Genomic DNA, 15,652 nt, shown 5'->3' with positions numbered 1-15,652 from the left:
TTCAGCCCTGCTACATCTGCAGGATACTCGCTCAGCTCTGCTACATCTGCAGGACACTCGTTAAGCTCTGCTACATCTGCAGGATACTCGCTCAGCTCTGCTACATCTGCAGGACACTCATTCAGCTCTGCAGGACACTCGTTCAGCTCTGCAGGACACTCGTTCAGCTCTGCTACATCTGCATGACACTCGTTCAGCTCTGCTACATCTGCAGGATACTCGCTCAGCTCTGCTACATCTGCAGGACACTCGTTAAGCTCTGCTACATCTGCAGGATACTTGCTCAGCTCTGCTACATCTAAATCTGCAGGACACTCATTCAGCTCTGCTACATCTGCAGGACACTCGTTCAGCTCTGATACATCTGCAGGACACTCGTTCAGCTCTGCTACATCTGCAGGACACTCGTTCAGCTCTGCTACATCTGCATGACACTCGTTCAGCTCTGCTACATCTGCAGGACACTCGTTCAGCAATGCTACATCTGCAGGACACTCGTTCAGCTCTGATACATCTGCAGGACACTCGTTCAGCTCTGCTACATCTGCAGGACACTCGTTCAGCTCTGCTACATCTGCAGGACACTCGTTCAGCTCTGCTACATCTGCATGACACTCGTTCAGCAATGCTACATCTGCAGGATACTCGCTCAGCTCTGCTACATCTGCAGGACACTCGTTAAGCTCTGCTACATCTGCAGGATACTCGCTCAGCTCTGCTACATCTGCAGGACACTCATTCAGCTCTGCAGGACACTCGTTCAGCTCTGCAGGACACTCGTTCAGCTCTGCTACATCTGCATGACACTCGTTCAGCTCTGCTACATCTGCAGGATACTCGCTCAGCTCTGCTACATCTGCAGGACACTCGTTAAGCTCTGCTACATCTGCAGGATACTTGCTCAGCTCTGCTACATCTAAATCTGCAGGACACTCATTCAGCTCTGCTACATCTGCAGGACACTCGTTCAGCTCTGCTACATCTGCAGGACACTCGTTCAGCTCTGCTACATCTGCAGGACACTCGTTCAGCTCTGCTACATCTGCAGGACACTCGTTCAGCTCTGCTACATCTGCAGGACACTCGTTCAGCTCTGCTACATCTGCAGGACACTTGTGCAGCTCTGCTACATCTGCAGGACACTCGTTCAGCTCTGCTACATCTGCAGGACACTCGTTCAGCTCTGCTACATCTGCAGGACAGTCGCTCAGCTCTGCTACATCTGCAGGACACTCGTTCAGCTCTGCTACATCTGCAGGACACTCGTTCAGCTCTGCTGCATCTTCCCATGAGCTGACAGGTTTTGGGCTGCTGCATTTGGCCGCCCCGTTGGCCTCGCGTTGCGTGTGAGTTTCTTCAGCTGTGGGGACGGTCTGTCTGGACTGCACTGCTCCGCTGGATGGCCCGCGCCTCCATTGTTTGGGGATGTCAGGAACGTATCATCATGTCAGTGATGCCGGATGATTTCATGTGTGTGGAATGTACAGGACGAGGAGCGAGTCACTGACTATACATATATACTGATTGTGGGGGTTATAGCCCCCGACCACTGAGGGCATTGCAGGGCAGAAAGAAAACTTCAGGTCAATGGCTGAAATCCCATATACATGGCTGTAATCCCATATAGACAGCTATAATACCATATAGATTTCTGTAATCACATACACATGGCTGTAATCCCATATACATGGCTGTAGTCCTACATGCATGGCTGTAATCCTATATACATGACTGTAATCCCATATACATGGCTGTAATCCTATATACATGACTGTAATCCCATATACATGACTGTAATCCCATATACATGGCTGTAATCCTACATATATGACTATAATCCCATATACATGACTGTAATCCCATATACATGGCTGTAGTCCTACATGCATGGCTGTAATCCTATATACATGACTATAATCCCATATACATGACTGTAATCCCATATACATGACTGCAATCCCATATACATGACTGTAATCCCATATACATGGCTGTAATCCTACATACATAACTGTAATCCCATATACATGACTGTAATCCCATATACATGGCTGTAATCCTACATACATAACTGTAATCCCATATGCATGACTATAATCCCATATACATGACTGTAATCCCATATACATGGCTGTAATCCCATATACATGACTGTAATCCCATATACATGACTGTAATCCCATATACATGGCTGTAATCCTACATGCATAACTGTAATCCCATATACATGACTATAATCCCATATACATGACTGTAATCCCATATACATGGCTGTAATCCTACATACATAACTGTAATCCTATATACAGGACTATAATCCCATATACATGACTGTAATCCCATATACATGGCTGTAATCCTACATACATGACTATAATCCCATATACATTATTGTAATCCTACATACATGACTGTAATCCCATATACATGGCTATAATCCCATATACATGACTATAATCCCATATGCATGGCTGTAATCCTACATACATGACTGTAATCCCATATACATGACTGTAATCCCATATAGACAGCTATAATACCATTTAGATGTCTGTATTCCTATACACAAGTCTGTAATCCCATATAGACATGTATAATCCCATACACACAGCTGTAATCCCATATAGATTTCTGTAATCACATACATGTGGCTGTAATCCCATATACATGACTGTAGTCCTACATGCATGGCTGTAATCCTATATACATGACTATAATCTCATATACATGGCTTTAATCCTATATACATGACTGTAATCCCATATACATGACTGTAATCCCATATACATGGCTGTAATCCTACTTATATGACTATAATCCCATATACATGACTGCAATCCCATATACATGGCTGTAATCCTACATATATGACTGTAATCCCATATACATGGCTGTAATCCCATATACATGACTGTAATCCCATATACATGACTGTAATCCCATATACATGGCTGTAATCCTACATACATAACTGTAATCCCATATACATGACTATAATCCCATATACATGACTGTAATCCCATATACATGGCTGTAATCCTACATACATAACTGTAAACCCATATACATGACTATAATCCCATATACATGACTGTAATCCCAAACACATGGCTGCAATCCTACATACATGACTATAATCCCATATACATTATTGTAATCCTACATACATGACTGTATCCCATATACATGGCTATAATCCCATATACATGACTATAATCCCATATGCATGGCTGTAATCCTACATACATGACTGTAATCCCATATACATGACTGTAATCCCATATAGACAGCTATAATACCATTTAGATGTCTGTATTCCTATACACAAGTCTGTAATCCCATATAGACATGTATAATCCCATACACACAGCTGTAATCCCATGTAGACATCTGTAATCCTATACACAAGGCTGTAATACCATATATACGTTTGTAATCCCATGCACACGACTGTAATCCTATATAGACATCAGTAATTCCATATACTCACAGTTCCACATGTAACATAAATCAATGGATCCATGAAAATCACTGATGAAAGACTGATGGTGAATCTGAACACTGACCAAACACTGATGAAAAACACTGATGACACGTGGTCTGTTTTCTTTTTGCATACGTGAAAAATCACAGATGTCTGAATGAGGCCTAAAGCTAAGACGCCTAACCAAACCTAACACTTGTCACAGCTGATGTGCCCGCTCCGCACAATCCCCCGTGGGACGCAGTGGGTGAGGGTCACTTTCATTTCCACAAACTTTGCACAAATAAATGGTACAAGTGAATTTAAGAAGCTTGGAAAAAAAAATTCTGATAAATTAGCTACTTTCACCACTTATGAGCCACTTCTCATCTTCCTGCCTTTTGAACTCATCGATCACTCTGAAATACTGCAAAAATCTGTTGGCTAAGATAAGACTGCCAAATGCACTGAGCGATCCGAGCACAGCTGTCCATTGAAGTCTATGGAGAGGAGGGAGGAGCAGAGTGAAAGAGAAAGGCAGAAACACACACAGAGGGTGCTGCTTTCTTGTAACAGATTTATCTCACCCCACAGAGGTGGGCTCACAGCTACACTGTTCAGTACTGCTCTGTAATGCCCTCCATACTGCCGTATCACATTCTCCATGCTGCTGTATAATGTCCTCCATACTGCTGTATAATGTCCTCCATACTGCTGTATAATGTTCTCTATGCTGCTGTATAATGTCCTTCATGCTGCTGTATAGTGTCCTCCATTCTGCTGTATAATGTTCTCCATGCTGCTGTATAGTGTCCTCCATACTGCTGTATAATGTCCTCCATACTGCTGTATAATGTCCTCCATACTGCTGTATAATGTTCTCTATGCTGCTGTATAGTGTCCTCCATGCTGCTGTATAGTGTCCTCCATGCTGCTGTATAATGTCCTTCATACTGCTGCATAATGTCCTCCATACTGCTGTATAATGTCCCCCATGCTGCTGTATAATGTCCTCCATACTGCTGTATAATGTCCTCCATGCTGCTGTATAATGTACCCCATGCTGCTGTATAACATCCTCCATGCTGCTGTATAGTGTCCTCCATTCTGCTGTATAATGTCCTCCATGCTGCTGTATAATGTCCTTCATGCTGCTGTATAGTGTCCTCCATTCTTCTGTATAATGTTCTCCATGCTGCTGTATGGTGTCCTCCATGCTGCTGTATAATGTCCTCCATGCTGCTGTATAATGTCCTTCATGCTGCTGTATAGTGTTCTCCATTCTGCTGTATAATGTCCTCCATGCTGCTGTATAATCTCCTCCATGCTGCTGTATAATTTCACCCATGCTGCTGTATAATGTCACCCATGCTGCTGTATAATGTCCTCCATGCTGCTGTATAAGATCCTCCATCCTGCTGTATAATGTCCTCCATGCTGCTGTATAATGTCCTCCATGCTGCTGTATAATGTCCTCCATGCTGCTGTATAATATCCTCCATGCTGCTGTATAAGATGCTCCATGCTGCTGTATAATGTCCTCCATGCTGCTGTATAATGTCCTCCATGCTGCTGTATAATGTCCTCCATGCTGCTGTATAAGATCCTCCATGCTGCTGTAAATATCCTCCATGCTGCTGTATAAGATCCTCCATCCTGCTGTATAATGTCCTCCATGCTGCTGTATAATGTCCTCCATGCTGCTGTATAATGTCCTCCATGCTGCTGTATAAGATCCTCCATGCTGCTGTATAATGTCCTCCATGCTGCTGTATAATGTCCTCCATGCTGCTGTATAAGATCCTCCATGCTGCTGTATAATGTCCTCCCTACTGCTGTATAGTGTTATCCCTCATGTTCACACACAGAGCCACTTACTCTGAAATGTCAGGTTAGGTACTTGTTACCTGCTCAGATACCATATATTAGATGAAGTTGATACAATTGTAACAAACCTGCAGCTGTGATAAATATCAGATATGTTCCATTTTTTAGCCTCTCATATTATTTATGCTACTGATTTTTTTTGCCTTTTTCTTTATTTGATCTTTTTTTGTCTTTTTATTCCAGGTCCTGTTACAAAACACCACCACAATGCCACCTGTCCTTGCTGTCTCAGAAGAGTACACTAGGACTCAGTACTGCAAATGGCCGTGTGAATGCCCTCCAAGGAAACCTGTGTGCAAACCCGGGGTCAGCATAGTCATTGATGGTTGTGAATGCTGCAAAACATGCGCTAAACAATTGTGGGAAAACTGTACGGAGGCCGATACATGTGACACCCATAAGGGGCTATACTGTGACTACAGCAGGGACGCACCGAGGTACGAAGTAGGTGTCTGTGGACGTAAGTATCTCATACAATTACTAATATTTGTTTCCTATATCACCAGAGGGCACTAGTATTCTAATCTAAGACTCAGATATCAAATGTTCTGGTTATATTTACTCCATTTTGTTACCTGGACTCCTGTCTGCACCTGTCGATCAAATGACATCACCTCTTGTCTTGGTGATCTCAGATTGTAGTCTCCGAACTGCTTTGGTGACTATCAAAAATTCATTACGGTACCTTCAGGCAAAAAGTTATGGAATATGGTACCCAGCCCTCAAAAAAGAGGGAGGATTCTGCAATGGAAGGTCATTTGTCAATAAATGGGATATCCAATCTGAGTGCTGCGTGTGATAGAGCAGGAGGAGCTGTGCAGATTGATATATGGGTTTATAGGAAAATATTCAGGAGAACCTATCTTACCGATTAGAAATTCCTGCTTGCTCTGAGCTGTGAATAGTCTGAGAGGTGGAGTTATTCACACCCCTTGGACTCAGAGTCCCAGAGTGAGCAGGAATTCAATTAATACATTTTACTGAATATTTTCCTATTAATCTATATACATTTTTATTCAGCTCCTGCTGCTCTATAACAAGGTATTGGCATTTTTTATACAATACCTATTAGAATGCATACAATAAATATAACTGATAATTTACAGAATGTTAATAAATATGTTTGTTCCATCATTTGCATAAATGTATCAATAATGTGTTTCAAAATTAACCCCAAAAGATGTAAAAAAAAGAATAATAATACTACATATTGTTGATACTATAACAGTTGTTCTATCATTGGCAACTAGAAGCCAGGGTGATCGGCTGATTGCACCAGATCCCGCTCCTGGAACCCCCAGCTGCTTTCACATGCAAAACCATGGCCAGGCATGTAATGTTAAAATAACTGTCCTTGCAACTGGAGCCATTCTTACAAACTATCCTGGCTCATAGGAAGTGTCCTGGGGAGTGGGGATGTACCTTTAAGATGTCCTTTTATCTGAAAACCCTTCTAATATATCACAATATACAGTATGCTTATGAGCTCCACCTAGTGGTGACAGCAATAGGCCAGAATTTTATTGTCTTACAATACTGTATATTTTTACAGGAGATTTGTTATCCTTGTTTGTGATTTTTTTTTCTTTTTAAACCTTCAATTTAACCCCTCATGTCACAATAATTGTAACCATGATCTTTCTTGCTTTTTCCTTTGTATTTGCAGAGATGACCGGAGTTGGTTGTCTGCTCAATGGTGTGCGGTACATCAATGGTCAGAGTTTTCAACCAAATTGCAAATTCAACTGCACTTGTCTGAATGGGGATATAGGCTGTGTCCCCCTCTGCATGAACTCCCGTCCCCCACTGGTGTGGTGTCAGAACCCCAAACGCGTAAAATTGGCAGGAAAATGTTGCGAGCAATGGATATGTGATGATTCAAAGAGGTTTAGGAAAGCGTCTCCACGGCACATTGCTTCTCCAGGTCTGTTTGCTCTTAGAGAATTATATGGTTTTTATTATTTAGTTTCCAGTTTGCAAGATTATTGTGCGCTCGTTACAAATTAATATGTAATACCATCTATGACCACATGGTGTGCTGCCCCGAAGATCTGTGCTCATGACCAGCACGGAACAGAATCAAAGTGTACATCTCCACCTAGTGGTAGGAGCGTATAGTGCAGTTTAAAAAAAAATGGAGGAAATTTTTCAATTATTTATTTTACTCACTCATGTAGATGTGAATATATTCAAATGCATATGATTTTTTTCCCACAGTAATATGATATAAGAACAGCATACTGCGAAACACCAATTCTCCATAATCTACACAATGCATAAAGTTATGAATAATATAATTAAGAAGAGAAGTGCTGGAGATATATTATTATTATTATTATTATTATTATTATTATTATTATTAATTTTATTATTATTAATATTATTATTATTAATATTATATATATATATTATATATTATTATTTATAATATTATAATTATTATTATTATTATTAGTCATGTTATGCATATTGTAACTACTAATAGAGTTATAGATATCAGTAAAATCCTTATTATTAATCATTTGATAGCAGTAAATGTGTATTATCATATATTATGACTAGTGTTATACATATAGTTGTATATTATTATTATTATTTTTATTATTATTAGTCATGTTATGCATATTGAAACTAGTAATACAGTTATAAATATCAGTAAAATCCTTATTATTAATCATTTGATAGCAGTAAATGTGTATTATCAGATATTATGACTAGTGTTATACATATAGTTGTATATTATTATTATTATTATTATTAATACTACTACTAATAATAATAATAGTAGTATTATACAAATAGTAAAAAAATCGTACTAGCTTATTATATATGTTATACATTTTTTTTTAGTAGTAGTTCTATGATATTTCATCATTAGACTGCCAGCAGTGGGTCTTGATAATTTGCGTAAGTGCATTCTGTGAGGTAGAACATTAATTAATACCTCACTAATAGCACTCGAGGCTGTAGGTGTGGTGGAGATTTCCACGTTTTATTTATATTCCATACTGAATAAATCCAGATGTTTTGAAAATATTGCAGATCAGTAATCTGTCTATCCATCCTGTGATTTCTATCATTCCATGACTTTTCCTTTTTGTTGTTACACACTCACTCCTCAATAATTAAAGGGAACCTGTCACCAGTTTTTTGCCCTATAAGCTGCGGCCACCACCAGTGGGCTCTTATATACAGCATTCTAACATGCTGTATATAAGGGCCCAGGCCGCTGTGTAAAATATAAAAAACACTTTATAATACTCACCTAGAAGGTCGCTCTGGTGCACAACGGTTGGATGGGTGGCGCCGTTCTCCGGGACCGGCGCCTCTTCTTTTGGCCATCTTGGTCTTCCTTATTCTGAAGCCGCGGTGCATGACGCATCTACGTCATACACACTCGCCAGCATTGAGATCCTGCGCAGGCGCACTACAGGGCAGATCAAACTGCGCCTGCGCAGGACCTTAATGTTAGAATGCTGTATGTAAGAGCCTGGTATATATATATATATTCAAAAGATACTTTTAATATTAACAGAGGATATTATTTTTATCCCCATGTTTCAGTTTATGGAGAGGAAAGCGAATCCTGGCACAATAACTGCATTATTCAGACCACTCCGTGGAGCCCGTGCACCAAGACGTGCGACATGGGAATATCTACACGGATATCCAATGATAACGACAAGTGTAAACTGCTCAAGGAAAGTCGCCTCTGCAACATGAGACCCTGTGAAGTGGACATCACGCAGCATTTCCGGGTAGGACATAAATATATACAATAGGAGAGGGAGAGGGGCACAGACAAACGAAAAATCATTACATTTTACAGGATTTGGCTGTAGGAGATCAGAGGAATAGTGTGATGGGTTCTACACCGCGTTCCAAATTAATATGCAAATGCAGTTTTTTCTCTGATTCTGTTAAATGGTGGATGCAAATGAGTCAGGACAATGTTCAAATCATCATAAATCACTTTTTATTGGACAAAATTTACCAATGATAATAGTGTATATATATTATATATATATATATATATATATATATATATATATATATTTATATATATATATATTTATTTATATATAATATATACAGTACAGACCAAAAGTTTGGACACACCGTCTCATTCAAAGAGTTTTCTTTATTTTCAGGACTCTGAAAATTGTAGATTCACATTGAAAGCATCAAAACTATGAATTAACGCATGTGGAATGAAAAACGTAACAAAAAAGTGTGAAACAACCGAAACTATGTCTTATATTCTAGGTTCTTCAAAGTAGCCACCTTTTGCTTTGATTACTGCTTTGCACACTCTTGGCATTCTCTTGATGAGCTTCAAGAGGTAGTCACCGGAAATGGTTTTCCAACAGTCTTGAAGGAGTCCCCAGAGATGCTTAGCACTTGTTGACCCTTTTGCCTTCACTCTGCGGTCCAGCTCACCCCAAACCATCTCGATTGGGTTCAGGTCTGGTGACTGTGGAGGCCAGGTCATCTGGCGTAGCATCCCATCACTCTCCTTCTTAGTCAAATAGCCCTTACACAGCCTGGAGGTGTGTTTGGGGTCATTGTCCTGTTGAAAAATAAATGATGGTTCAACTAAACGCAAACCGGATGGAATATCACGCCGCTGCAAGATGCTGTGGTAGCCATGCTGGTTCAGTATGCCTTCAGTTTTTAATAAATCCCCAACAGTGTTTCCAGCAAAGACCCCCCACACCATCACACCTCCTCCTCCATGTTTCACGGTGGGAACCAGCCATGTAGAGTCCATCCGTTCACCTTTTCTACAAAGACACGGTGGTTGGATCCAAAGATCTCAAATTTGGACTCATCAGACCAAAGCACAGATTTCCACTGGTCTAATGTCCATTCCTTGTGTTCTTTAGCCCAAACAAGTCTCTTCTGCTTGTTGCCTGTCCTTAGCAGTGGTTTCCTAGCAGCTGTTTTACCATGAAGGCTGCTGCACAAAGGCTCCTCTTAATAGTTGTTCTAGAGATGAGAAGGTGTGTCCAAACTTTTGGTCGGTACTGTGTGTGTGTGTATATATATATATATATATATATATATATATAATGTTTTATTTTTTTTTTGTTTTTTTCTTTCCAAATTATTATGCTCAATAGTTTCCTAATATTTTATAGGTTGTAAACAACTAAAAATGGTCATTTGTTGAATTAAGAGGTTACATTTCATTAAATCAAAAGATTTTCCAATCAAAAACATCTTAACAGGCCAAGTTACATGTTAACATAGGAACCCTTCTCTAATATTACCTTCACAATTCTTGCATCCATGGAACTTGTGAGCTTTTTGAGAGTTTCTGCTTTAATTTCTTTGCAGGATGCCAGAGTTGCCCGCCAGAGCTGTTTTGACGTGAACTGCCTCCAATGCTTAAGTCTTTAGCTTAAGGATACTCCAAAGGTTCTCAATAGGGTTAAGATCAGGGGAGGCAGGTGGCCACAGCATGAGTTTATCTCCTTTTTTGTCCATAGTTGCCAAAGACTCAGAGATCTTCTTTGCAGCATGAGATGGTGCATTGTCATGCATGAAGATGATTTTGCTATGGATGGCACGGTTCTTCTTTTTGTACCATGGGAGAAAGTATCCAGCCACAGACTCTATAGACTTTTCCCCGGTCATTTTGACACCTTCATGGACTCTAATGGGGCCACTAACTCTCTCCCTATGATTCAAGCCCAAAGCATAACTCTGCCACCTCCCAGCTTAGGGCAGTTTCACACATCTGGCATTTTGCCAGATTACCGGATCCGGCACACTCCAGTACAGTGTAATACAGTACAATGGCATCGCGGCAACCATGCTGTCATGTGACCGGAGCATATGACCGGAGCTTGCCGCAATGCCATTGAACAGTATTAACACTGTACTGGAGTGTGCCGGATCCGGTAATTCGGCAAAATGCCAGATGTGTGAAATGGCCCTTACATTGCAGCCTTTTTGGGACATGGCGGCCATCCACCAACCATCCACTACTCATTCCATCTGGACCGTCCACGGTTGTACAACATTCATCAGTAAAAAAGACTGTTCTTAAATGAGTCTTTATGTATTTTCTGGGTCCACTGCATCCATTTCAACTCAAGAGCACCGTTTTGAGGTGGCCCAAAAGTAGGTCTCTAAACAACTGCAGTCTCTGAGGATCCTACACCTTGAGGTTTACAGGAATCCAGAGGATCCAGCAGCTTCAGATCCCTGTTTGATGCCATGTAATGACATTTTCGTAGCTGATCTCCTAATCTGGTGAATTTGTCTGGCAGAAAGCTTCCTCATTATGCCTTTATCTGCACCAACCAATGTCTTCACAATACGATAATCACGCTTTCATTTTCGTCAAATATCTAATGTCTTCATACCTTGTCTAAGGCATTGCACTACTTGACACCTTTTGACAGCCGAGAGATCCTTCATTTTTCTCATATTGCTGGAAACCTGTGGCTGCATAATAATGTGGAACGTCCTTCTTAAGTAGTTTTCCTTCAATTAGGCTCAGTGGGAAACTAATTATCACAGGTGTTTGAGATTGAACCCTGAGACACAAGAGCATCCAAGAGTTCATTGGGAAAGAAATCACGCAAATTAAATCTTTACTACACTTAGATCCAATTTGCATAATAATTTGGAACGCAGTATTCAGCTGTCAATGGTATTGAAGCTCAATTACCATCACCTTAATGGGACAGAAATGTGATTCCAGAGTCAGCCATAGACAAGTGTGGCACTGTTTCAACATCAGTTTCATCATTAGAGAGGTTGTCCCCTTTCGGTAAATTTTTGCCCATGGGTGCAGTTTAGTATAAAAGACAAACAGTGCTGAACTCACCATCCCCGGGTCAACTGATGAGTCTGCGCTTCTGTTCATTGATTGCTGCATTGTTACTGTAACGTTGGCACCGCAGGCAATGCCGGACACCGGGAGCAGCCGTGGACCTAGGGATAGTGAGTACAGCAGTGTTTTTTGTTTGTTTTTTTTATATACCAAACTGCACCTGTGGTCAAAAATTAACTGAAAGGGGACAACCCTTTAAGATATAATTCACGCGTTCACTAATACGGGCCCTGGGGGCGTAATTGGTGAACTTAAAGAGGACCTGTCACTTGCATGCATATATTATATATATATATATATATATATATATATATATATATATATGTGTACAGTACAGACCAAAAGTTTGGACACACCTTCTCATTCAGAGTTTTCTTTATTTTCATGACTCTAAAAATTGTAGATTCCCATTGAAGGTATCAAAACTATGAATTAACACATGTGGAATGAAATACTTAAAGTGTGAAACAACTGAAAATATGTCTTATATTCTAGGTTCTTCAAAGTAGCCACCTTTTGCTTTGATTACTGCTTTGCACGCTCTTGGCATTCTCTTGATGAGCTTCAAGAGGTAGTCACTGGAAATGGTTTTCCAACAGTCTTGAAGGAGTTCACAGAGATGCTTAGCACTTGTTGGCCCTTTTTCCTTCACTCTGCGGTCCAGCTCACCCCAAACCATCTCGATTGGGTTCAGGTCTGGTGACTGTGGAGGCCAGGTCATCTGGCGTAGCACCCCATCACTCTCCTTCTTAGTCACATAGCCCTTACACAGCCTGGAGGTGTGTTTGGGGTCATTGTCCTGTTGAAAAATAAATGATGGTCCAACTAAACGCAAACTGGATGGAATAGCATACCGCTGCAAGATGCTGTGGTAGCCATGCTGGTTCTGTATGCCTTCAATTTTGAATAAATCCCCAACAGTGTCACCAGCAAAGCACCCCCACACCATCACACATCCTCCTCCATGCTTCACGGTGGGAACCAGCCATGTAGAGTCCATCTTTTCACCTTTTCTACAAAGACACGGTGGTTGGATCCAAAGATCTCAAATTTGACCTCATCAGACCAAAGCACAGATTTCCACTGGTCTAATGTCCATTCCTTGTGTTCTTTAGCCCAAACAAGTCTCTTCTGCTTGTTGTCTGTCCTTAGCAGTGGTTTCCTAGCAGCTATTTTACCATGAAGGCCTGCTGCACAAAGTCTCCTCTTAATAGTTGTTCTGGAGATGAGGTGTGTCCAAAATTTTGGTCTGTACTGTATATATATGTGTGTGTATGTATATATAAGTCCTCTTTAAAGAGATAGCTCAAAGGGATTACTAATGATTAAAGAATGGCTGATGTCACATTCTAGTCCCATGCCCACTGCAGCCAATCATTGCAGTCAGCTGTTAGGCGAATAGGACATCATCCCTCACTGTCCTGGTGGAGATCACTGGATTTGTTTGTCCTGCAGCCAGGGTCAGAACCCCTTTAAAATAAAATGTATTTACTAACAGAAACATTCACATTAATATTTTTGGTTTTTTTTCTCTTTTCAGCCTGGTAAAAAATGTCTGGCAGTTTACCGGGAAACTGAACCCAAAAATTTAACTCTTTCTGGCTGTGTGAGTAAGAAAGCGTACAGACCGAAATACTGCGGGGTGTGTTCGGACGACAGGTGCTGCACTCCGTACAAGTCCAAGACTATTCAGGTCCAGTTTGATTGCCCAGATGGGTTGGGGGTCTCCTGGAACCTCATGTGGATCAACGCTTGTTTTTGTAACCTGAACTGTCGGCGACCAAATGACATTTTTGCAGACCTGGAAAGTTACCACGATTATACTGAAATTATAAACTGAGGAAAAAAAAAATAATGAAGACCCGGATGCTCTGCCGCGGAGGATACATAGATGATATGTTGATATTGGTGCTATACCTTTAAAGTGCATTATTGAGTCTCAGGGTGGGATATGACTTATAATCTGCTGCTTAACTTATTATTATTTCCTTTAAAGACGCATCGCAATAATATATGAAGATATTAAGATATAAGAGAAGAGTTGGTTCCCTCCTTCCAGCTTCTTCTTATCTCCATTAAACCCATATATTGTAAGTTTAGGCCGATCAGGCCGGTGTTTCGCTCTTCTCAAGAATAAGTACCAACATCATGGTTGCCAACTCAGACTTTCCAGTGTGAGAGTATTAGAGTGCCACATATACCCCTCCCCCCAAAAATTGTGTCCTTAATTATTTATAAGATTGAAGGATATCTGTAAACTGCATCTCTAAAATATACAGTATAAGGAGCATGCACATCAATAAGGGGGCCATATATATCATAGAGGTGTCCAAGATATGACGGTCCGATTCCCAGCACTCCCTCCGATTAGATGACTGAGGGGGGCAGCGGCAGACCGGAAGTGTCACACAGCGCCACACATTGCATAGTGGTCACATTTGGAACTGTGCCACTAGATAATAATGCCACACAGTTCCCCAATAATCCCTCCATACAGTGGCTACATGATCTGAATTTGCCGTGGGAGATCCGGATGAGGGCGTTGGAGAATCTGGACATTTTGCCCCATGTTACCCTCCAAATAATCCAGCCCTTAAGTTTTCCTACTCAGCAGGAAGATAGGATTGGAAAATTATTTTCAGAAGTTGGCAACTAAGAACTAAATATGTGTCAAGGACTTTATGTTAATTAATTTAAATAAAAAAATATCTATTTTGTTTGACTTTTTGTGTTCGTGTGATTCATGAGCAGATGGTCAGATGGACTCGGGGTTGCTGTAGTGAAGAGCCCCTTTAAATGTGGGGCTCATTTTGATCTAGAAGGGACAGATTTTATTTTCTGGTGTAAATGCAAATATACTGGGAATATTTATTGTAACTCTTTAATTCAAAAGTTTTCCACCGCTATTTCAGCCTGCAGTTATGCCGTAAATGCTGACAATTTATGAATATGCGTGCAGTGAGCGCCACCTACTGGTGCGGCATGTAACTGCTCCCGCCACGATAACAAAACATCTGAAAATCCAGCAAGCCATAGATCGCATCAATATTGGTGTATGGAATTATTCACTTTCTTTTTCATATATACACACGTGGTCAAAATTGTTAGTACCCCTCGTTTAATGAAAGAAAAACCCACCATGGTCACAGAACTTGAATCTGACAAAAGTAGTAATAAATAAAACATCTATGAAAATGAAGAAATGAAAGTCAGACATTGCTGCTTTTCTGCTTCCACGGAATTTCTAAAAAAATAAAACCCATGAGATTCAAGACCCCCTGTGCCAGATGCAGCAAAGCAGCCCCAAAACATAACAGAGCCTCCTCCATGTTTCACAGTAGGGACAGTGTTCTTTTCTTGATATGCTTCATTTTTCCGTCTGTGAACATAGAGCTGATGTGCCTTAAAAAAAGGTTCCATTTTTTTTCTCTTCTGTACTAAGGACAGTCCCCCCA

General features: G+C 40.7%; 1 protein-coding gene across 2 annotated transcripts in view; it reads left to right on the top strand.

The window, feature by feature from the left end:
- CCN4 (cellular communication network factor 4) overlaps positions 1 to 14,870 on the top strand; it is a 101,994-nt gene extending 87,124 nt beyond the window's left edge. Inside the window, exons 2-5 of one of the 2 annotated variants that reach the window (XM_075316183.1) lie at positions 5,534 to 5,810; positions 7,017 to 7,274; positions 8,915 to 9,108; positions 13,738 to 14,870. In XM_075316183.1, the coding sequence (XP_075172298.1) occupies positions 5,534 to 5,810; positions 7,017 to 7,274; positions 8,915 to 9,108; positions 13,738 to 14,037 (1,029 nt within the window). In that variant the 3' untranslated portion in view covers positions 14,038 to 14,870. Of the gene's footprint in view, positions 1 to 5,533; positions 5,811 to 7,016; positions 7,275 to 8,914; positions 9,109 to 13,737 lie in introns of those variants that run through there. The other variant, XM_075316184.1, reaches the window with a different exon arrangement.
- The last annotated feature ends 782 nt before the right edge of the window (positions 14,871 to 15,652 follow it).

This window comes from Anomaloglossus baeobatrachus, chromosome 6 (assembly GCF_048569485.1).
Source record: "Anomaloglossus baeobatrachus isolate aAnoBae1 chromosome 6, aAnoBae1.hap1, whole genome shotgun sequence".
In the NCBI taxonomy this organism is placed as follows: Eukaryota; Metazoa; Chordata; class Amphibia; order Anura; family Aromobatidae; genus Anomaloglossus; species Anomaloglossus baeobatrachus.
The sequence above is the reverse complement of the archived record's forward strand: the minus strand, read 5'-3'. Positions and strand labels throughout refer to the sequence as shown.